This window comes from Epinephelus moara, chromosome 23 (genome assembly GCF_006386435.1).
Source record: "Epinephelus moara isolate mb chromosome 23, YSFRI_EMoa_1.0, whole genome shotgun sequence".
NCBI lineage: Eukaryota > Metazoa > Chordata > Actinopteri > Perciformes > Serranidae > Epinephelus > Epinephelus moara.
Genome location: NC_065528.1, coordinates 28,575,214 through 28,598,653, shown reverse-complemented (window position 1 = coordinate 28,598,653; position 23,440 = coordinate 28,575,214). Strand labels below are relative to the sequence as shown.

Below are 23,440 nucleotides of genomic sequence, written 5' to 3'. Positions count from 1 at the left end.
TGTGTGTGTGTGTGTATGAACAAATGTCTGTTCTCTCCCTTGTAGCCGCAGCACTGGGGTCTGTCCAATGACATGGACGGCTGCAGACCATGTGACTGTGATCAGGGCGGAGCTGTCAACAACAAGTATGTTTAAAGATCTCTTTTATTTAGTACTTTGTTAGGTTTTACAAACATGGTATGCAATGTTATTTTACATTTACTGTCAGATGTAACAGCCCAAGTGCACATGCTACATGCGAAGCCAAGTGATTGATGATACACAGTGGGGGGACACAGCTTATATTCTTAAAATGGTATCACGTGTGCTGTTACCTACATGGCACTGCGCCAAATTTAACTTGGCCTTCAGCCAACTAAAATTAGTCTAATTTGTAGCTGTCCTGGTGGAACATGATCCTCAGGGGTTCTTTGACCAAGTATCCATTGGTCAGTGAAGATGTAAAAATACATACTAACAGTAACTAAGTACATTTACTGAAGTACTGGACTTAAAGGTCCTGTGTGTGAAATTTAGGGGGATTTAGTGGCATCTAGTGGTGAGGATTGCAGGTTGCAACCAGCTGAAACTTCTCCTGGTTAGAATTCCTTCAGTGTTCATTGTTAGGAGGTTTTCCCAGCGGTCTACGTCCCAACCCTCACCTATGGTCATGAGCTCTGGGTAGTGACTGAAAGAATGACATTGCGGATATAAGTGGCAGAAATGAGTTTCCTCCGTGGGGTGTCTGGGCTCAGCCTTAGAGATAGGGTGAGGAGCTTGGACATCCGGACAGCTCGGAGTAGAGCCGCTGCTCCTTTGCGTCGAAATGGGTCAGTTGAGGTGGTTCTGGCATCTGATCAGGATCCTTCTGGGCGCCTCCTGTTAGAGGTGTTCTGGGCACGTCCCACTGGTAGGAGGCCCCGGGGCAGACCCAGAACACGCTGGAGGGATTACATATCTCATCTGGCCTGGGAACACCTTGGGGTCCCCCAGGGAGGAGCTGGAATGTGTTGCTGGGGAGAGGGACGTCTGGGGTACTTTGCTCAGCCTGTTGTACTGGCGACCTGGCTTTGGATAAGCAGATGAAAATGGATGGATGGATGGATGGATGGATGGATGGATGGATTGGATGGATGGATGGATGGATGGATGGATGGATGGATGGTCGGTTCCTCTCCAAAACAAACAGACTCTGTGATTTAAACCAGTAAAACACTGAATAACAATGTGAAAACACAATGGTCCTATCTAGAGCCAGCGTTTGGTTTGTCCATTCTGGGCTACTGTAGGACACTTACAGTATTCACAAAAACAGGCACATCTCTATTTTACTTCTGTACAATTATAAAAAAGCAGCAAATTAAAATACATGAACAATAAAGGTACTCATTCCATCTCTGTCTCTGCACAGCTGTGACCCTCACACAGGACAGTGTGTGTGCAGGGAGCACATGTTTGGACGACGCTGCGATAAGGTGGAGTCTGGCTTCTATTTCATCTCTCTGGATCACTACACCTACGAGGCAGAGGATGCCACGCACGGACCTGTGAGTGTGTTTATCATTGTACTATGCCAAAAATTTACTCAGACATGTAAATTACAGCTCTGTTGATTTCTTTCTCTCTGTCAGGGTGTGACGGTGGTACCGAGGCCGTACCCTCTGGATCGCAGCCCTACGTGGACCGGTATGGGCTTTGCTAATGTGCCAGAAGGAGCTTACCTAGAGTTCAACATCGACAACGTCCCAGAGTCCATGGACTATGACATCCTTGTTCGCTATGAGCCGCAGGTAACTGGATTTGTCTTTATACGTTAGGCAGTTATTCTTTTCAATGAAGTTGTCAGACACTTAGAACAGTCTCCCGAGTGAAATCGAGATCACATGGGACGCCATAACCAAGTGGCTGGCATAGTGTACAGGAACATCTGCACTGAGTATGGGCTGGAAGTCCCAAGGTCAGAATGGAAGACACCTGCTAAGGTGGCTGAGAATGACTGAGCTAAGATCCTAAGGGACTTCCAGATCCAGACTGACAAACTGGTGATGGCTAACCAACCGGACATCGTGTTGATGGACAAACAATGGAAGAAGGCAGTGGTGATAGATGTAGCAATCCAAAGCGACGGCAACATCAGGAAGAAGGAACGCGAGCAGCTTGAAAAATACCAAGGGCTGAAAGAGGAGCTAGAAAACATGTGGGGAGTAAAGGCAACAGTGGTGCCAATATGGACCAGTGTAAGACATTGTTGTCCCCATTAGTCACTGAGACACAAAAACATGGAAAATTAGGGTCAAGGTCTGAAATTTTCAAAAGTTAACCTTCAAGAATAAAAATAATGTGTCTGTGTGTGTTTGCAGCTGCCAGAGCAGTGGGAGAAGGTGAACGTCCGAGTGCAGCGTCCTGTCTTCAACCCTCCAGACTACTCCGCTCACTGCAGCAACTCCATCCAGAGTGGAGACGAGCAGTCCATCTCTCTTCCACCTGGATCCAGGTAAAAACCTGAGTTCACTTTACTGTGTCTGTGTGGTGACACATTCACTGCCACACACTGACCGACCGTCTGTTGTGTTTCAGACACGTGTTGCTGGTGAGGCCGGTGTGTTTCGAGGAAGGACTGAACTATACCGTCCGTCTCACTCTGCCTCTCTACTCGTCAGCCAGTGAAATCCAGAGCCCGTACACACTCATCGACTCCGTATGTTGAGTTTCATTCCTTAACCCCAAACTTATCTTGAAGGACCTGTTCTCCTGTCTGTCTTTTTAACTACTAAGAGATAAAACTATAGATGCTGTGTTACTCCACTCCTTCAAACCTGTGTTTTCATTATGGTTTCCCTTCCCCCGACCCCTCGTCTATCTCATCCTCCTCCTTGTCTCCTTATAGTTGGTGCTGATGCCTCGGGTCAGGGAGCTGGACATGTTCCATGGGGTCGATGGTGAGGGAGCGTGGGATACGTTCCAGCGCTACCGGTGTCTGGAGAGCAGCCAGAGTGTCGTCAAAAGCCCCTTGACCGACATCTGTAACGACTACATCTTCAGCGTCTCTGCTCTGCTGCACAAAGGAGCCATGGGTGTGTAGTTTAGTGTGTGTAATGTGTGTTTGTACAGAGGCATTTTCTTATTAGAGGTCCAGTGTGAAGGATTCAGAAGGATATATTGGCAGACTATGTCTTCATTAGTTTATAATCACCTGAAACTAAGAATCATTGTGTTTTCATTACCTTAAAATTAGCTGTTTATATCTGCATATGGAGCGGGTCCTCTTCCGTGGAGTCCGCCATGTTGTTTCACAGTAGCCCAGAGCGGACAAATCAAACACTGGCTCTAGATAGCACCATTCATTTTTTCTCATTGGCAACTGTAGTTCTCCTACACCAGGAGTCGGCAACCTTGACTGTCAAAGGAGCCATTTTTGACCAAAAATGATTTAAAAAATCTTGTGTGGAGCCACAAAACATATTTGAGCCTTATAATGACAGTAAAAGCAAACAAATCTGTCCACACACTTCCAAATTCTCAATTTTATTACGAGACTTTCACTTTTTTGGATTTGGCATCCATAGCTAACCAGCTAGGAAGACTCAAGACCAGCCACTGCTATCGAAGTTCGGCAAAATTTGGATGAAAGGTGCCAGGCAGCAGATGTATTACGCATATTTTAGTTGTTGAAATGTGAAGGAAAAAAAACTCTAGTCATTTCCATATAATTTGTTCGTCAAAGCCACAGGGAGCCACTGGAGAGGGGCTCCAGAGCCACTGGTTGCAATCTGTTATCTCACCTTCAGATGGCACTAAATCCTTTACACTCGACCTTTAACTCGATTTCTTCTTGAAAAATTATCAATTGAAAGATAAAAAAGAGCTCTTTTTAATTATTTCTATCCTGTTTCTTTGTTTTACTGGACTTTTACTTTTGTTTATTTGGTTTTCTGTCTATTATTCACAGCTACACTACAACTAATGAATATTATTAGTATTATTTCAAGTATTCTAACAATAGATTGGTCGATGAAATGTCAGAAGTGAGTGAAAATTGTCCATCACCATTTCTTCAAGCCCAAAGTGACATCTTTAAATCATCCAACCAAAAGTCCAAAACCCACAGATGATTTTTACTGTCACTTGTGTCAAAGAAAAGCAGCACAGAACTGGAACTCACTGATTATTAAAGTAGTCGCTGATTATTTCCTGTCTGACAATTAACTAATTGTTTCAGCTCTAACATCAGTAGTGCCTTATTTAATATGTCAGATGCCACCAAATTTAATATTGATGACACTGAAAAAAACCCCTTTGCTTGCCTGACGTTGAACCCTGAGCAAACATAATATAATCATAGATATTTGTATTTATTGACTTACCTAAAGGAGGAGTTAATCATTCATCGGGGAGGATATAGTCACTGCTCTGCATACTTCTCTTTTACTTGTAAAATTTATATGAGATTTTAAAATTTAAAATATCCCAGATAAACTTACTCATCCTGTTGTTTTAATTATTGTACAATAGAAATTTCTCATAACATAAATCTCCACGTTTCTGTACCTTGTCTTCCCTCCCAGCATGCCAGTGTGACCCTCAGGGTTCACTCAGCACCGTGTGTGAGTCCAGTGGAGGTCAGTGCCGGTGTCGACCCAACGTTGTTGGCAGGAACTGTGAGCACTGTGCCCCGGCTACGTACCTGTTCAGCCCCTCTGGCTGCAGATGTAAGTGTCAGACGTAAATGTAGTTTGATGTTTATTTAACTCAGAAACAGGAAGTGTAATGACTCAAACTTCACCCTCAGCTTGTGACTGTGACCCACGGGGCGCGGTCACTTCTTTCTGCCACGAGGCGACGGGTCAGTGCGAGTGTGTTCCAGGGGCCACAGGGCGCCAGTGTTCCCACTGCCTGCAGGGCTTCTGGGGCTTCCCTCAGTGCCGACCGTGCCACTGTAACGGCCACAGTGAGTACTGCCACCCTCAGACCGGAGAGTGTCAGGGCTGCAGGGACTTCACCACCGGACACCACTGTGAGAGGTACGCCCCACAAAGCTGAGTCAGAAGGATTAAAGTCAAAGCATCTCCCAAATTGACCTTTCTTTACCTCCAGGTGTTTGGATGGTTACCATGGTGACCCAGAGCTGGGCTCAGGTAGCCACTGCCGCCCCTGTATGTGCCCTGATGGGCCGCGCAGTGGACGCCAGTTTTCTGACAGCTGTTACCTTCTGGCTAACACGAACCAGCTGGTGTGTGTGTGCAGCGCCGGCTACAAAGGTATAGAAACACACACGGAGCATCTCACAGTAGTTAGGAATAACAGATTTGTTTTTATGTAAGCAGCTTTTTTAATTGCTCAAAGCATCACATGTTTGCGTATGTCATCGCGTCTTCACATCAAACCCAAACATCACCTCAGGTCCCCTCTAATTAACCCGCTGAACTTAAAAAACATGAGTTCACTTCCTGTTTCCTGTCCTCGTCCAGGTGCCAGGTGTGATGAGTGCGCTCCTGGTTATTTCGGGAACCCACTGGTGCCTGGTGGGCGCTGCATGCCCTGCCAGTGTAACGGCAACATCGACATGCACGACCCCGGGTCCTGTGACGCTCGGACGGGTGCCTGTCTCAAGTGCCTGTACCACACTGAGGGCTACGGGTGTCAGCACTGCAGACAGGGTTACTACGGCGTTGCTGGGACTCAGAGCTGCAGGAGTGAGTACAGATGTTTATGTGACACTGTGACTTACTGTATGTACGGGTATATACATGTATACATGATTTAGCATGTCTGATATGAATTTAATTTCTATATCAATACAAATTTAACACTTTTGCCTCAGACTAAGAAAGAGGGTTCCTAGTTTTTAGGGTGGGGGAGCCCTTCTGTGAGTTTGCATGTTCTCCCTGTGTCAGCGTGGGTTTCCTCCAGGTGCTCCAGCTTCCTCCCACAGTCCAAAGACATGCAGGTTAACTGGTGACTCTAAATTGTCCGTAGGTGTGAATGTGAGTGTGAATGGTTGTCTGTCTCTATGTGTCAGCCCTGTGATAGTCTGGTGACCTGTCCAGGGTGAACCCCGCCTCTCACCCAGTGTCAGCTCGGATAGGCTCCACCCCCCTGCGTGTCTTTGGACGGTGGGAGGAAGCCGCAAACTCCAGACAGAGAGGCTCTACTACCCTGGGTTTGAACCAGGAACCCTTTTGTTGTGTGTTTAAGTTTGAAAATCTCCCAAAATTCTGCTGTGTCAAATCACACAAACTACCTTCACCAATCTTACCCCAAAGACACAGCTATAACCTGAATCTCTTCCCTCCACTGTGCAGAGTGCATGTGTTACTCAGTGGGCACCTCACCTCGGGCCTGTTCGTCCCCTGATGAGTGTCAGTGTGACCAGCACAGCGGTCAGTGTCCCTGCCAGCCCAACGTGGTCGGTCAGAACTGCGACCGCTGTGCCCCTGATACGTGGAACATCGCCAGCGGGACGGGCTGCCAGCGCTGCGACTGCGACCCTGTCCACTCCTTCGGATCCTCCTGCAACGAGGTGAGTCAGAGGCTGCAATGAAATCCAGGAGCCGTATCCACTCGCCAACATCCAACATCTGTCTGCATCATTTCCTGCATTAGCATCGCAGCAGCTGCTCCGGTTTGCTCTCCCACGTTATGATGTATAGCTGAACTGAATCCCAGCGCTGCACCGCAAACTCTCGTCTCTCAATGAAATGCTGTTTCCAGTTTTCCTTACACAATGCTGTGGCTGGTTGGGATGCTTTCCAAACAGTTCTCACTGAGAATAAAGCTGCAGGGCGGCAGTAAGTCACTGTGACCAACCTGTCTAATCACCGAGTGTTTGTGTAGTTTTTTTTTATATACAGACTCCAGCTGTTTGGGAATTGCTTTTCTTTGCAGCTCTGTTTTACCCACACTCACAGATCTGCATGTGAATCCACAGAAACGTGCACATACAGAGGAGACTAGTGTGCACACACTCACACACACAAACATTTGGGTTTCTGTGTTTACTGGCTGCTTTCCATCAGAGGAAGGAAGTCTCAGAATACACTGTGGAATAACTGAATACACATTTCTGTAAGAGGAGCGAGTTGTGTCTAACTACAAAGGTCCATTGTGTCTGAATGGGACAGAAAAGACTTGAAACAAACCACACTAGTCCGGAACTTTAACAATTTAAGACACAAATCCTCCATCTATGTTTTATTTTTCTAACCCGTACACCCACTGTCTGATAATATTTTGCTGACCTGATGTTATTTGTGTTTTGGTGTTCCCACAGGTCACAGGACAGTGCTTGTGCAAACCCGGTTTTGGTGGGAAGACGTGTCGAGAGTGCAGGGAGCTCTTCTGGGGGGATCCAGAGGTCAAATGTCACGGTAGGTCGCATATATATCTACATGGAAAAAAGTTTCCCAACACATAAGGGAGGTTCATGAGTCTGTTCTGACACATCTATTACTTCAGTTTATTTTATATGAATATTTAATATCTGAAAGTTGTGTTTGCAGCTTGTTTCCGCTGCCCTCTAGTGGACAAGTCAGTTCATAGAGGTTTAAATATGTGGTTACGAAATTCTCTCCTTTGTAATGGGGCGTATTTCAAGAAAGCAGAATTCAGAAATCCAGGTCAACGGATAAAGCGAGGCTTGACCTGGTCTAGTCGGTGCTTTGTGGCTTTATGCGTTTCATGTTGCGATCAGGTGAAGCCACGTGACCATGAAGTCAATCACAGATTCACTGATGCTGAAATGAAGGAGACGCATGCTGCATGATAAAATGATTAATAAAACAACGAGAAAAAGCATGCGGACCAGCTGAATGCATTATAGGTTGCATATTAAAATGATGTATTTTCTTGCGTCATTTATCTTTGATAAAGTAATTTCTAGCAACGATTAAGTTTGCCTTTACCAACAGACTGTTCACACCGAAGTAAACTCAGGCAACATGACTGTATCACATGACAGACGGCCGGTCTGACCCGGCGGCTCTCATATCTCTGACAACGTTGCAGAAAACTTTCCAAACAGCCATTATTTTCATATATTGACCACATATTGGGAATCTAAAGAGTTGAAGAGAATTTAAAGGGATAATTTGGAGTTTTTGAAGTGGTGTTGTGTGAAATACTTATCCATAGTACGATATTACAAACAGTAGGTGGCCGTCAGAACGCCCCTAGTTTGGAGAAGCAGGCAGGAGTACCAACATGGAAGCTAAGTAATGCACTGCTGTGGATGGGGGCAGCAGCAAAACGTATTTTAGCCACTGAAAAATTCCAACGACGAAGCCATTAAAGGCTTCAGTTTCTCATCTATGCTCTCGTCAAAGCCACCAGACTAATTGAAGCCCGCTGAACACGGGAGCTGCTGGTCTACGGCTGACTTGATGAGTTAGTGAGTTTGTGTTATCGTGTGACTTTGGTGACTCCAAACCAACCATTTAAAACATCAGCTGAATGCGTAAGTAGCCTCAAAATGTTATAAGAGGCCCTGTCTGGTGTGAAAAATTGCCCTTATCACCTTTGCAACTTTATCTGCCATCTCTAATTATCTCAACAACTGCAATAAAATAATAATAATTACTTTTCTAATCAGAGTTACAAAGTGCTTTACATGTCAATAATTAAAACAGAAAAGACATGAAACCAAAAACTTTTAAAAGCACTGATAGTGTTAAAAACTGAGGAAATAGAAGACAGTTTAAATGAACTTAAAACGTAAAGGAACTTAAAGGTTCTCCGATAAAAGTATGTTTTAAGAAGGGACTTAAAAGAGATCACTGACTCGGCCAACCTGATTTCCTCGAGCAGATTCTTCCAGAGCCTCGGGGCCCTGACAGCAAACGCTCTGTCCCCGTAAGTTTTCAGCCGGGCCTCTGGAACAGACAAAAGACCTCTGCTGCCCGAGGACCTCAAGGACATAGAAGTCGGAGATATAGCTGGGAGAGAGATCACGAAGAGCCTTAAAAGTAATCGGTAAAATCTTAAAATCTAGGTATAACATATTAACCTCTCACAACGGCAACATGTGCCACTGCTTTCATGAAACGGAGTCAGGACTAAAGTCAGGCGGGATAACTGGAAAATCTCAGCTTTATCTGCATCTAGGTTTTGTGGAACTGCAGCCAAATTCATTCTGGACCTCAGTTTGTAAAACATATTCACAGTTTGACTGAGGTCAGGGACGAGACATGGCAAGCCAAGAACATGCCACAGTTGGGACGATAAAAACTCCTTATTAGCCTTGTTTGTATGTGTAAGATCTCTGTCCTAACACTGGGGGGGGGGTAAAGAAGGCCACGAGTCCTTCACTGTTCACCCAATAAGGATGTGAACGCTCCTAAACAGCCTTAAGTCTCGTGGTCGCTGTTTAATTTCAGATCCAGTGTGCTGGAGAGAACGAAACAATGGAAAACATCACTGTCCTCATGCTTGTATTCCTGTGGTTATATTTCCTTTTACACTCATTAGGTCTTTTTTTTCATGCAAGTGGTTGGAGTTCTCATGAGATATAATTAATGTGTGTGTGCAGCTCATTCTGTACAAGGAAACATACCACTGTGACTGTGAAAGGACTTTGGAATGAGTTGGTTACATGTCAGCTGCAGTGAATCAGCGAGCTTGTGTGCAGCTATCGGTTTCAGTTCCAAAAAGTTTTATTGTGTGCTGAACAAATTGCTGGAGAGTCCATCTGCAGAAATGTGCACCTCGCAGTAGCTGGCTCGCCCTCAGAGAAAGAAAGAGGGCGAGGAGAGGAGAGGGGATCTGGGACTGACCTCTTGTTCCCCGCTCATGAGAACCAGATGTTCTCCAGAACTCCCAGGCATCCCATTTTCGTCATGCACCAACGCCCAGAGGACTCTCTTGAATTATTCCCGTTGTATTCCCTAAAGGTCTCCGAAGCTGCTAAACAGCTGGACCTCACTGCCTCTCCGCACAGATGATACTTATGTGCAAATTCACGGGAAATAATCTGAGCTCCTTGGCCGCCGTACTGAGAAACACGTGGGAGTAATGTGCAGTTATGTGAGAGTGTGTTGATAACGAAGCCTCGTAAAGATGCGGCAGCAGCTGAGAGGTTGTTCTTCTGTCCAGATTTAGACGTCAGAAGTTAAAATGTTTGTCTTGTCGGCATCTTTGCGTGAGGTGATTTAAGGGAACCAAACCGGGCGACTGTGTAAAGTATGTGGCTCTTGTATTTGCACGTAATGGCCCTTAATCACCACGTTTGCTTTGACCCTAATGTGCTTTTAAAAACAGGTGTAATATTTCACCATGACAAAAACGAAACTTCAAACCAAGCCCTCACCTTCTGCTCCATAAATCACACAAATACATGCAGCAGCACTGATGGTGGAAGCCTCTCACACTCGTTCGCATTCCTTCTGTCTGACTTACACCATACCTCCTCCTTCTTATTGTCGTCGTCTTCTCTGTGGAGGGCGGGCAGCCCTGTGGAGTGTCTCGATACTCAGTGGGTCAGTCTGACCTTAAAGGTCACGTTCATGTCTGAGGTTATTTACCGGAGACGGTGGAAGTTGAACAAACTTTCTTTTTAAATGGTTCATTTCCCCGGGAAGATGTAAAAACATTAAGCCATTACACGTCTCATCTAACTGTTTATGGAGTCCTTTCGGCCTCGCTTAAGCTTTAGACAGAAAACAAGTTATATAATCAGGTTATATTGTTCTTCATATAAGTCATAATACATAATGTGAATGTCTCAGATAAGGACAAATACTTACTATACTTGATGACAGTGACCGCCGACAAAAGCATTTATTTGGATGGCCACTCAAAGCACTTTTACGGTCACATTCACACACACACATATGTGGCTGATGCTACCGTACATGGTGCCACCTGCTGCTCGGTAACCTTTCACATGCACTCACATATGGCCCATAGCCATTGGGAGCAATTGGGGTTCAGTATCGTAGATAAAGGATACTTTGACATGCGGACTGGAGGAGCCAGGGATCGCAGTGACGATCACCTGACTAGTGGACAACCTGCTCTACCTCTTACTGTACCTTACTGTTTCGCCAGCCAAAGGGGGAGTGAAAGCCAACCCCAGAATGGCATTTCACATCTCTATAGTTGCATTTTTTTCAGTGCTGTGTCCACAATTTTTGCCAGGAACGTCCTGAACAAAACACAGGGCAGAGTCCCTGCAGATAAATACACCACCACACACTTCTTGTGGGTCATAATGACTGAAAAAGATGAACTTTTATATGAGTCTATACATTGTTTTTGTGGAAAAAAAAATTGCACTGTATAATTTTATGAGAAGGAACAAAGCATGAAATCCAATCACAATCCTCCCCATTACCACTAGCTCCTTAGAACAGCTGAAATATCGTCAATAGGATGGTCCTCCATCGCCTGAATAGTACAGAAATGACAGATAAGCTGAAAGTCAGGCTCAATATTAAAAGAGAGAAGGAGAGATGACAGAAAGCAACAAGAACAAGACATAATCACAAAGTCTTCAGTTTACTGAAAGCTCAGAAAGTGTCCCCACATCTTTTGGATTTTTTTTTCTGAGTTACCAACTGAGTAGTGGATCTTTTCAAGATAAAGGCAGGACATAATGTCCCTGGGACAGCAGGGCAGCATCCCTTCATCTGATAAGAACTGCCCGTCAGGCCAGCAGAGAAGTGAAAGACAGTGTACGGTGTTGCGTCAGAGTCAATTGTACATCATCCTCTCCGGTGGTGCCAAAGAGGGCGACCAGAGGGTTGGATTGCAAGTCAAAGTTGAGGATTTAGGATAAAGTATTCGGATATTTACCCTCGGTAACAGATGTGCTGCTCGGTTGGGAAGCAGTGGCACTCATTCATAGAGTGTCAGACACATGGCATTCCTGGAATTTAAGCCCATATTGTATAGAAAGATGGTTCTTGTTTCTTGTTGTAAGTTTTCAGCAGCGTAGACGCATAAATTTGATGTTATTTTGCAATGCGCAACTGTCAGAAAAACAATCCGGTATCGATTAAAGGAGCTGATTTACTCTGACGCATATGATGACGATGGACCATACAATTCTGAACTGGTCCTCAACTGGAACCAGTTCTTGATTACCATCTGTAGTTAAGTGAATTTAACGTAGAAATTATTCAAAATTGACATTTTACATTATGTTTTGTCTCTAAAACTGCCTGAGGCTTTCGGGGGTATAACTTATATTTTCTAACTATATCTCAGTTCCTCTGTATGGCAGATGCCTCTTCCTGGATCCCTGACTTCTTCTCTGTCTCTTTCCAGCTTGTGATTGTGACCCTCGGGGAATCTCCAGCGAGCAGTGCCATCGTGCGACCGGTCAGTGCACCTGTGTGGAAGGTGTGTCCGGCCCACGGTGTGACGTGTGTGCTAGGGGCTACCAGGGAGAGTTCCCCTTCTGTGAACCCTGCCATAAGTGCTTCGCCGTGTGGGACACCGTGATCGGCGAGCTGACCAATCAAACTCGACGTCTGGAGACCCAAGTAACTCAGCTCCAGACCAGCGGGGTGACGGCACCTTATAAAGACTTAGTCAACAGCCTGGAGAGAAACGTCAAAGCTGTCAGAGACATATTGGAGAGCAACCCTGCAGCAGTGAAGCTGGAGCAGATTCAGGAGCTGATGCATCATATCACGTATATTCATAAACATATAGAGATCTACAAAGACATGTAGCAGACACATTTTTCTTTGAGCTCATTACTGTGTTGTCTCTCCAGCGGTGTGATGTCTTACCTCAACGGAAAGCTAAACACAACGGAGGAGACCTTGAACCTTCTTCACAGTGACGCCAATGCCACCGATGCAAACTTGGACACACTGACTGACGAGGCCAACCAGCTGGAGCAGAGTGTCCAGGAGCTGAGGCAGCAGGTGCACAACGCCAAGAATGCCAACATCCAGGGTGAGAAACCACTGCATGAGAGAAACTGTGTGTTTCTAAACATTTAACTGACAGGGAAACCATCAAGTCATCAGCATATTGCTTCACATTTATCCTGTTATACCTATTCTCACCTTGTCTCTAAAAACTGCAGCGCTTTGTTTTTAAAAGCTGGGTTACGTGGTTGTTAAGTTCTTCTCCCAAAAAATATCAACAGATTTCAATTAAATGTGGTGGAGAGTTCAGACATGGGAAAACTGATTAGTTTTCGGTGGCATTCCACAAATTGGTTTTACATGATTTCTTTGCACTGTAAGATTTGAGCATTAAAAAAAAAAAAAAATCTGCTGTTTGTCTCAAACTGACAGCACTTACCCGAAAGAAAAAATCAGATCTATGCTTCTGGAATATAGCTATTTTGATGCAGATCCTGGTCAAGTTGNTGTAAGATTTGAGCATTAAAAAAAAAAAAAAAAAAATCTGCTGTTTGTCTCAAACTGACAGCACTTACCTGAAAGAAAAAATCAGATCTATGCTTCTGGAATATAGCTATTTTGATGCAGATCCTGGTCAAGTTGCAGTTTTAAAAAATCTGTCCATGAAATGACAAATAACAGATTGTGCAGCCTGAGCAGGTGTATGCACTTTTAGTATAATAAGTATTATAGCTTTGGTGTAACTCTATCAAGATAATAGACGGCAAAGAGAGGCCTCTATGTGCCTTAATTTCCAGTTGACCAGAATGGGACCTTATTGCGGAAAAAATATGTACCGTTGCAAGAGAAAAATACATTTTTGATCCCGTTGAGTTGTGCCATGAATTACACATATGAGGTTTGCAAGTTTAAAAGATAAATTTGCAAGTCAAAATAGTCACAGTTTGTGGTCATGCTATTTAGTTTTGTGTGAAACTGCTCAGTGAACTACATCTCTTGTCTTGCAAAATAAACACCACCAACACCAGTTGGCTAGTAGCTTAGGTTACTTAGCAGTGGTCCATGCACAAATGTAACTCTATCTGACCTGATGTGTTTTACCCAGTGACTCCGGGTCTGTTTATCAGCTGGGAAGTGAAAGCATGACTTGTGTTAGTACATCCCGCTGTGAAACACACAGGCATTGTCGCTTCAGTGAGAAAGAAAGTTAAGACATCACTTGCGCAGCGTAGTCTTTCTAATTATGTATTTTCACAGTCGACAGTTTTATGACAACTGCAGCTTTTTTGAGTTTCAACATTATCTTGTAAATTCATCATAACATTATATGTCTAATTCATGGCACAGTTCAAACAGGATCAAAAAATTATTTGTTTCTCACAGTTAACTACTCTATGTATTTTTTCCAAAATAAGTAGGGGTGTAACGATACGATCGATCCACATCGATACATCGATTCATTGATTAACAATCCGATTATATCGATGCAAAATGAAAACATCGATCCATATCGTCATCTTAAAGATACACATTTATTCTGAAATTCACATAGCACGTCTGTGTCACCATTTCTGGGCAAGCGCGCCTCCGCTCAAACAACAAACAGAGCTCAGAAATAAAATGGTCAAGTCATATTCTAGTTGTTTCTGTGAGTTGATGTAAATGATTGTGTTTGATGGGCATATGATATTGCGTCATATCGATCGCAGGCTCCTGAATCGAATCGAATCAAAATCGTATCGTGACAGACTTTGTGATATCGGCAAACATTGTATCGTCATCCAAACAAATCGATATGATATAGTATCGTGATGAAGCTGGTGATTTACACCCCTAAAAATAAGGTCCCATGGTTGTCCACTGGAAGGGGAGGGACTTCAGCTCTATGGTCAACACAGGATTCCTGACATGCTCCTGAAGTGGCTTTTATAACATCGTTTTTCATTGTACAAAAGAGCTGAGTCATGCTGAACCTCTGCTGAAAACCACCAATAACTGACGAGAAATTTTATGCCACTATATTCATGTCAAATAATCCAGTTTCAAATAGCGTACTGTTGCTGACGTCCCCCCATACATTCACCTCTCACAGTTCCATGATGACGCAGACAGACATCAACCCTTTGTATGTTTTCAGGTGCCATGGACACCATTGCAACCGCACACATGCAGTCTACGATGGCAGAGCTCCGTGCCAACATGTCCACCACTGATCCCGGAAGCACAGTGGAGAGCTCAGCAGCAGTACGGAAAGCCACTGAGGACAAACTGGGCAAGGCTCAGAAGGAGTTTGACCGCAAGCACCAAAGAAACTCACAGAAGCTGGACAAACTGTCCACCGAGCTGGAGAAATATGACCTGTCACCGCTCAGTGAGAAGGTGAGAAAGTAAAGTTTCATTTATATGCTGAATGTTGTTTAATATTTGCTGATTAAATATTCACTTACACTTTTTTTAATCCTCTCCCTGCAGACGTGTGGTGGTGCAGCTGAAGGTGACAACTGCTCTGGCTCCACCTGCGGCGGTCTGGGCTGTGTTGGCGAGGACGGTGCGCCTCAGTGTGGCGGAGAAGGATGCGAAGGCCTCGTCATGACTTCCGAAACTGCTCTCAAATCAGCCAAAGACCTGGACAAGGAGATCCTCGCAGCCATGCAGGAGGTAGACAAGCTCTCCAGGATGGTGAGTGAACATTGTAAACCGATGTAGAATAACTCAAGACAGATTTGAGCACGTCGCTGATTTTGTTTGTGATCAGGTGTGGGAGGCCAACAACCGCGCAAATGAGGCCAAGGTGAACGCTATGGAGGTGCTGATCAAATCCAACCGCAGCAAAGAGAGAGTGGAGCAGAGCAACGAGCAGCTCCGCAACCTCATCAAAGAGATTCGAGACCTACTCACCAGTGAGTACTACACAAACAAGTAACCTTAAATCTAGTTTCTGTTGGCAGCTTGAAAAACAAAAATAACTGTTGGACTAAGTCTATTCAGCCTTTCAAAGAGGGAGAAGGAATCAACTATGTTTTTGTCCCTGATAATCCAGATGAAAAGGCAGATGTTTCAGTGATTGAGGCAGTGGCCAATGAGGTGTTGGCTCTGGAGATGCCGACCTCGACAGAGAAGCTGCAGGAGCTGACGAAGGAGATCAAGGAGAAGGTCGGCACTCTGACCAGCGTGGAGACGATCCTCAGTCAGAGCGCTCAGGACATCCAGGCTGCAGAGATGCTGCTGAAGGAGGCCAAGGCTGCCAGGTAATAAGCACACCTCAATTTACCCTTCACTAAGCCCCGCCCCTTTGTGATGGTCCGAAAAGCTGTCAGAGTAAGCATGGAGCCCACACTGTAACATACCGCACTCCCCGAGGAAATATTATCATATATTTGGGAGAGATGAAAGAGTGATTCCAGAGAGAAGCAGACAGAGGGGTCTACAGTCTGTGTTTGAAGGATATATCCAGGATGTCAAACTGACTCAGCAGCAACAACAGGTTAAAAAGACAAAGATAGTTAGAAGCTAAAGCCGAACTATAGGCTACAGATCACAGTGTAAAAGTGAACCACCACATCACTGCTGATCATCACACAAGACAATGAATATAAAGGGAAACTTTGCTGATATTGAACCAGCTGTGTGGCATCGCAGTGTGTGCGGATGAACGGGGTTTGGCTTGTTCCTGTACAGCAGGGTCGGTCTTTGTTTCACTGTTATAATCATTAAAAAGCAAAAGCAGCATGTGTATACATTCAGTAGGCTATATCTTCAGTAGCTAGCTAGCTAACCCTACACTTTTCAGGGTTTGATTTTGGTTTTGGAACAGGGAAGAAACGTATATCTTTTTCCAACCTCTCCAGGTAACGAGTATCATTAATACACGACGTGCCCCAGGCACAACATTTAGCTCCAAATCCACAAAACCAGCCTGAAAATGAAGGAAGTCTGAAACGATGGGGCACAGCTGTGTTGTTGTCGGACCGTGGTCTGAGCCGGCCTGATGCTACATTATGATTGGCCAGTCTGCGTCTGCCTTTAAATCACTGAAAATATTATTCAAACTTTAAAAATTGTGTGAAAGCATATCAGCACTTTCAGTGTGTTTGCTCAGCTTGTCTGAACATGATATGTTACTATAAATGCAACTCAGTGTATTCACTGTTAACATGATAAACTATCTGTCCATCAGTGAGGTGGCGTCTAACATGAAGGAGACGGCAGATGTAGTGAGGGCAGCCCTGGATGAGACTGGGCGTGCTCAGAGTATCGCCATGGACGCCATCCAACTGGCCCAGAACAACACAAAGGGGACGCTCGACCTGCTGATCTCTGTGAGTTTGACCTCTGACCTCCAAGGTGTCTGTTTTCATGAGGATAAAACTGCCATCAGTTTGTTAGTGTTGATGTTTTATTAAAATCTGATTCAGTCTATTCATGTGCTGGATATCAGTGATGACTGGTGGATGATTTACGCAAAAGAATTAAAGATTAACTTTGGTATTTTTCAACCTGGACCCATTTTCCCATGTTTATTGGTTTGTCTTTTTTTGTAAAAGCTGGCCACAGTTGTGCACATAATCTCTCATATCTTTTTTTCCCCCAGTAATATCTTTATTGATTTTAACAACAATACACATACACATACATACATCCATTAGTGCAGAGGGTCACTTACATGTCTGATCATTTTTTTCAAAATCAAATTGAAGTGAAACCCTTCATTCATAAGCTTTATGTTCTGATGACTGATACAGAAGTTTCATGATAGAGCAGTTTTCCATTATTCTTCTTTAATACATGTGTTTGTGTGTGTGTGTCAGGTGGAGTCGGAGACGGCCATGTCGGAGCTGAAGCTCGGTAACACCACGGGTCGTCTGGTGCAGCTGGAGAGGGAGGTTGGTTTGCTGAGACAGAACAACCTGGAGGTGAACCGCCTGGCTGAGACAGCTGACTGGACCACTGACCAGGCCAGACAGAACGCTGAGGAAGCCCAGCAGGTCTCTCACACACAGACACACACACACACACACACTATTTATTCAACTACCTTTTGAAATACCTTTTTGGGTAATGTGGAGCAGTTTCTGTCAGTCTAACAAGGTGTATTTTCATCTGCTGATGCCGTCCCAATACTGATTATTTGTTTATGTGTGTGTGTGAAGGAGTTTGACGTGGAGGTGAAAGATAAATTGGTGGAGGTGGAAGACCTGGTGGAGGAAAAAGGGGAAACGGTGCTGCAGGCAAGGAGAAGAGCGGATGAACTGCAGCAGGAGGCCAGAGAACTGATCATGCAGAGCACCAGCAAACTGCAGAGACTCGGAGGTAGCCATGAATGTCAAAATATTTATTCTCCTTTTATTCATTTTTTATTCACATATTTCTGAGATGTTTTGTCATTTTTATGACAATACCACATCATAACTTTTTTAAGCACATTTGTATGACGGACTATACTGTGACTTGTTTTAGTTACATTTTTATAGCATGCATTGCTATGACTTTTTTACGACATGTTTATGTCATACTATACTATGACTATTTTAATTATATTTTTATGACATACTATACTCCGACTTCTTTCAGTCACATTTTTACAGCATGCAATACTATGACCTTTTTGGTCTCATTTTTATGACAAAGTCATAGTATAGTATGTCGTCCAAAATGATGGAAAAAAGTCAAAGTATAGCATGTCGTCCAAATTCATGAAAAAAGTCATAGTATAGTATGTCGTCCAAATTCATGAAAAAAGTCATAGTATAGCATGTCGTCCAAAATCATGAAAAAAACGTCATAGTATAGAATGTCGTCCAAAATCATGAAAAAACGTCATAGTATAGTATGTCGTCCAAAATCATGAAAACAAGTCATAGTATAGCATGTCGTCCATAGTCATGAAAACAAGTCATAGTATAGCATGTCGTCCCAATTAATGAAAAAAAGTCATAGAAGCTTTATGACAGTTTACTATGACATTTTATGAGTTTGTGGCATACTGTGACTTATTAACCGCCTTTGTCATGATTGAATTGGGTTGAATACCTTTATTGTCATTGTACTTTACAATACGACAAAATCAGGAGCACTACTCCACCATGTCGCACACAATAAATACGGGAAATATGACATAAAAAAGGAAACATAAATAAAACAATAACAATAAAAGAGCAATCATGAAATACAGTGCAGGTGGACTGAATTTGTTTAACCATGTTTGTTTATTGAAATTATAGCATGTACACATCAATATGAAATAAAAACAGGCTGTACATAAATATACATATAAATATATATCTGATTCCAGAGTTGGAGAGTTCCTATGAAGCCAACCAGGCGATCCTGGAGGCCAAAGCTGCAGAGCTGGCTGAGTTGGAGCAAACCGTCCGTCGGATCCTGGAGGAGATCAGCTACAAAGTGACACTGTACAGTACCTGTCTGTGATGATCCACCTGGACGCTCCAGCACCTCAAACTCTTTACTGTCCTCTGGTGTACTGGCTGGGATTTTAATAGTGCCAAATGTTTTTAAATTACTGCTCCCACATGATTCCCAGAGTATTTTATAGCTTTCAGGACCAAACACTGTAATATGTTCGACACTGTCGGTGCCAACAACTTAACATTCAAGTATACTGGACAGCTGTGCCAAAAAGAATTTTAACAATGGAAACAAGTTGTAAAGCTGCCAAAGACCGTTAAAGTATTGAAGTAATGAGTCCCAAAGGAAACCACTAAAAGCCAATGTGACCTCAGAGCTGGAAGCCAAGAATGTATAGAGAATATAGAACAATGTATGAGATACTACAATCTGTGTTTTTAAACATGACTGAACATATTTGATAGAAACATTTTTATACTTAATATGCCCAGAGATATGATTATTATGTGGACCAAAAAGCATTTGTGAATGGTTTTGTGACTATGAACAAATATTAAAATTTGATTTGAAAATTGGTGACTACAGATTCCCTGTTGGTCTTTTTATTCTATGTTTTTGGCAGATGGTAGAGTGTGACTTGTTATACACATATCTCCCCAGGTTTTGATCAGGATTCCATTACTTTTACCTGCATTAATCAATATTTTGATGTTAATAGTTTCCCTCAGGAAGATGTTTGGCAGAGGAGGTAACCCACCAGGATCCTTACTGATCTATGGGAAATGTACTGAGTTGATAAAAGCTGAATGAATGAGGAAATGAAACAGTGAGAGGGAGGAGACAGAGAAAAACTCAGGGTTTGTTGAAGAAAATGTGCTCCCGACCAGGTTAGGTTCACAGACTCCGGGCTTCAGTTACCTCTCTTTCTGGAGCTGAAAACCCAGAGTTTCATTTCGGGTTAACAAAGCCTACTCAGAGTTTGTCTGCAATAGCTACCCTGCTGATCTCAACTAGAAAACTAGATGGTTCTTTTTACTCCACCATAGCAGGTAGTGTGAATCTCTAAACTGTCTAAGTGTCTCCATAGTAGCCTATAGTAAATGCCTTTCCATAGATGTACATCTGTTTTTTCCCATCTGGCTGTCAACATAGGCCTATTCATTCATATTTGTATTTTTTATGACAACTTTGATGCAGTGCGACACCTGCTGGTCATTTTTAATAACTACTTTTGGAGTGCTTGCTGTCATGTTGATAGTTTCACTGAGAGCACACTTCACTGTTCACGGTACATCCTGAAGAAAACTTACTGTAGAGCTTTAATTTTCATGGTCTATCAGCTGCATATTAACAGGCAATACAATAAAACGCTGTTGCATTACTTCATTGCCTGTCTGTGTGGGTGGAGGTCTGCAGAGACATCCTGCTGGCGTGAAGGCCAAGAGGTAACCTTATTTTGAAAGGCACAGCCCAAATGTAAGTGACAGAGCACGTTAGCCAATCAGAAGCAAGGGAGCGCTGAGAGCCCGCCCACCAATCACACGAAATATGGAGTGGTAAATTTGTTTATTGAGATTTATTAGGATCAGAAAACAAGAAATTGAGCTGAATTTCGATTCTTCTTCTTTTTAATTTTTGCCAAAAACAACTTGTTTCTGTCAGTTATTCCCAGAAAACAAACGGTTAAAGGTACATTGGTCCTAATGGGCGGCGACAACGTATGTTTAATTCTTTAAAGCTGAAACGATGTAGGGTCATTTTTTATCAGCCCAATTTTTATGAGTCCCAACGGTTTGAATTATATTTGAGTAGTCAGATATTCATATAGACGTTGGCAGTTTGCCAGGGAATCAGCGGTAAACGTTACATACAGTACGTCACAACTGCTAACATGCTAACGACTTTTTCTAGAAGGTGTAACGTTAGAAGTCGCCCGGAAACAACTGACCCGGTAGGTTGCTGAACGGAGCAATTACACAGGTAAAACCCGGATTCAAGGACAAAGTGGAGCTGGATTTCATCTGTAGGTTTATTGTTAACTTGTCCCACCGGTGTACATTATGTTCTGACTGGTGTTTGATATTAATCGATTACTTCGTGTCGATCTCAATCGATTAACGCACAGAGTAACCGTTTAAACTGTTGACTAGCTAGCTAACGTTACCAAATTAGCATTTTTGCACTACTTAACACATACAGAAACTTCTGCTGCTATTTGTCCACATATACAGTATACTATTATATATATATATATATATTTTTTTTTTACTTTAAGTATTAGTAAATGTCTTTATCTGTTGTGCTTGTGCATTTTATTCTGTCACCGTGGGATAGTGAGAAACGATTCCTCTGTATGTCTGGTACATGTGGAGAAATTAACAATAAAGCTGACTTTGACTTTGACTTTGATTAAAGCTGAATATTTCTCCCCCCCAGCGTCAGGAAGCTTTCAAACAGTCTTTGTACAAAAATACAAAGGTATTGATCCATTAAAAACAGAGTACCAGTGAACACCAGGGAGCACTTTGAGTGATTTGATGACCATGGGACGGAGCCCGAGGAGACCCCTGATCCTCAGAAGAAGAAAGTTGCCTTTCCAGCAAAATGATCCTCCAGCAGCCGAGCCGCAGAGCCAAGCTGATGCTTCAACCTTCAAAGAACCTCCAAAATCAGCTGCCAGTCAGAGCTTCCCTGATGGCATCTGCATTATGGATCACCCCTCCAAGTCTGACACACAGGTGGTCGTCATCCCCAAAACAGCAGATCTTCAAGGTGTCAGCGGGGCCCTCACGGCCAAAGGCAAAGAGTGTGGTGTCCAGGGGCCAAACGAGTTCATCCTTCTGAGTGGGAATGGCGGCCTGGATGGTGGATGTTCATGTCAGGCTGCTGCTGACGGGGATGACGCCTCCACAGCTGGACAACCAGTGGAAGCAGAAGCTATGTTCAGCTCCCCAGATGCTAAACCTCTCACTGGAATTAAAGCATGTACGGAAATCTGATTTTTCAAGTATATTTGTGGAGTTTTAAAGTGTATTTTCCACCTCTTTAATAGCACTGACTTGGTAAGCTAACTTAAACTGCTTTTCTCTATCAGTGAATAAGGAACTGGAGTGTGGCCCTTTAGATGACAGCCTCACCAATATTCAGTGGCTGGGCCAAATGAACATGTGCACCATCAAACCAGATCCTGCCAAGAAGACGACCAACAAGGAGAACCAAACACCCTCACAGTTACAGACTCTTCAGGTCAGCTGCTCCTTCTTCCAAGCTAACATATCCATAATGTAATTTTGACTAGTTATAATTACACATTTCCACTGGTCAGAATCCTTTTTCAACATGTAGAAATTAAACTGTAGATATTGTTATTCTTACTAGTGAGAAAGGAAATATTGATATCTATTATTAAAGATATCTATGAATCAGTTTTTTGCTAGACAAAATGTGTTTTCTACATGTGAAATTATATTTGAAACATGTCAAAATTGTTTTACAGATATCATAAATTAACATTTTGTCGTATCAAAATGTCTTTTCCACTAGTGAAAACTAAGTCACAACTAGTCAGCCCTGTTGATTAAATGTCAGATCTTGTCACAGTGTAACTGCAGACGTAGACGTCTCCACACCTTCCATAACAGTTGATAAAGTAGTAGCTCAAATAAGAAAGCTTTAAGATCTTATGTGAAAAAGTTTGGTTGTAAATTACTGAAGTAGAGTGTTAGTCGAGTGACAGTATGTTTGATTATTTCATCATCAGTCAGATTAAAGACGTTTCCATGCATTAAGATTTTGTAGAAATCTCTGTATTGTCCAGGCTCTGTTTAAAGTGATCACGTTAATCTAAAATGATCTGTCTACAGTTTATTACGTGTCTCATGTGATCAGGCCTCCATTTCTTTTTCTTTGTTTCATTCACAGGTGCCAAACCCACAGTTTGATGCAGATGCTGTCCAGCAGCCCATGCCAGAGAGGCCACCATACTCCTACAAGGCCATGATCCAGTTTGCAATCAACAGCCGAAAGACCGGGAGGGTGACCCTGAAAGAGATTTACATGTGGATCGAGGACCACTTCCCTTACTTCAGAGAGGTGGCCAAACCAGGATGGAAGGTACTTTACAACTCAAAACCAAATATAGCATTTGTAGGTGCATATAATAGAGCAGATGGAAGTGTTTGAGTGTCTCTTACTGAAACATTAAAGATTTGTTTGCTCATTATAATCGCAGAATTCCATCCGCCATAACCTCTCTCTACACGACATGTTCATTCGTGAGA

The 23,440-nt window shown here is 43.3% G+C and overlaps 3 protein-coding genes across 4 annotated transcripts in view; all 3 read left to right on the top strand.

The window, feature by feature from the left end:
• Positions 1 to 19,865, top strand: part of lamb1b (laminin, beta 1b) — a 43,420-nt gene extending 23,555 nt beyond the window's left edge. The window contains exons 12-33 of the mRNA XM_050036818.1: positions 46 to 125; positions 1,391 to 1,526; positions 1,611 to 1,769; positions 2,340 to 2,473; positions 2,557 to 2,677; positions 2,867 to 3,053; positions 4,545 to 4,688; positions 4,769 to 5,000; positions 5,074 to 5,237; positions 5,448 to 5,672; positions 6,282 to 6,499; positions 7,250 to 7,346; positions 12,241 to 12,610; positions 12,695 to 12,879; positions 14,932 to 15,173; positions 15,267 to 15,473; positions 15,550 to 15,694; positions 15,835 to 16,042; positions 16,972 to 17,113; positions 17,603 to 17,779; positions 17,945 to 18,104; positions 19,087 to 19,865. Coding sequence (XP_049892775.1) covers positions 46 to 125; positions 1,391 to 1,526; positions 1,611 to 1,769; positions 2,340 to 2,473; positions 2,557 to 2,677; positions 2,867 to 3,053; positions 4,545 to 4,688; positions 4,769 to 5,000; positions 5,074 to 5,237; positions 5,448 to 5,672; positions 6,282 to 6,499; positions 7,250 to 7,346; positions 12,241 to 12,610; positions 12,695 to 12,879; positions 14,932 to 15,173; positions 15,267 to 15,473; positions 15,550 to 15,694; positions 15,835 to 16,042; positions 16,972 to 17,113; positions 17,603 to 17,779; positions 17,945 to 18,104; positions 19,087 to 19,223 — 3,870 coding nt within the window. The 3' untranslated portion in view covers positions 19,224 to 19,865. The remainder of the gene's footprint in view (positions 1 to 45; positions 126 to 1,390; positions 1,527 to 1,610; positions 1,770 to 2,339; positions 2,474 to 2,556; positions 2,678 to 2,866; positions 3,054 to 4,544; positions 4,689 to 4,768; positions 5,001 to 5,073; positions 5,238 to 5,447; positions 5,673 to 6,281; positions 6,500 to 7,249; positions 7,347 to 12,240; positions 12,611 to 12,694; positions 12,880 to 14,931; positions 15,174 to 15,266; positions 15,474 to 15,549; positions 15,695 to 15,834; positions 16,043 to 16,971; positions 17,114 to 17,602; positions 17,780 to 17,944; positions 18,105 to 19,086) is intronic.
• dclre1c (DNA cross-link repair 1C, PSO2 homolog (S. cerevisiae)) overlaps positions 1 to 23,440 on the top strand; it is a 123,037-nt gene that overhangs the window by 53,677 nt on the left and 45,920 nt on the right. The window lies entirely within an intron of this gene.
• The window catches only part of LOC126385267 (forkhead box protein M1-like), a 7,179-nt gene continuing 4,784 nt past the window's right edge, over positions 21,046 to 23,440 (top strand). The window contains exons 1-4 of the mRNA XM_050036877.1: positions 21,046 to 21,111; positions 21,660 to 22,145; positions 22,255 to 22,406; positions 23,082 to 23,273. Of these exons, the coding sequence (XP_049892834.1) occupies positions 21,698 to 22,145; positions 22,255 to 22,406; positions 23,082 to 23,273 (792 nt within the window). The 5' untranslated portion in view covers positions 21,046 to 21,111; positions 21,660 to 21,697. The remainder of the gene's footprint in view (positions 21,112 to 21,659; positions 22,146 to 22,254; positions 22,407 to 23,081; positions 23,274 to 23,440) is intronic.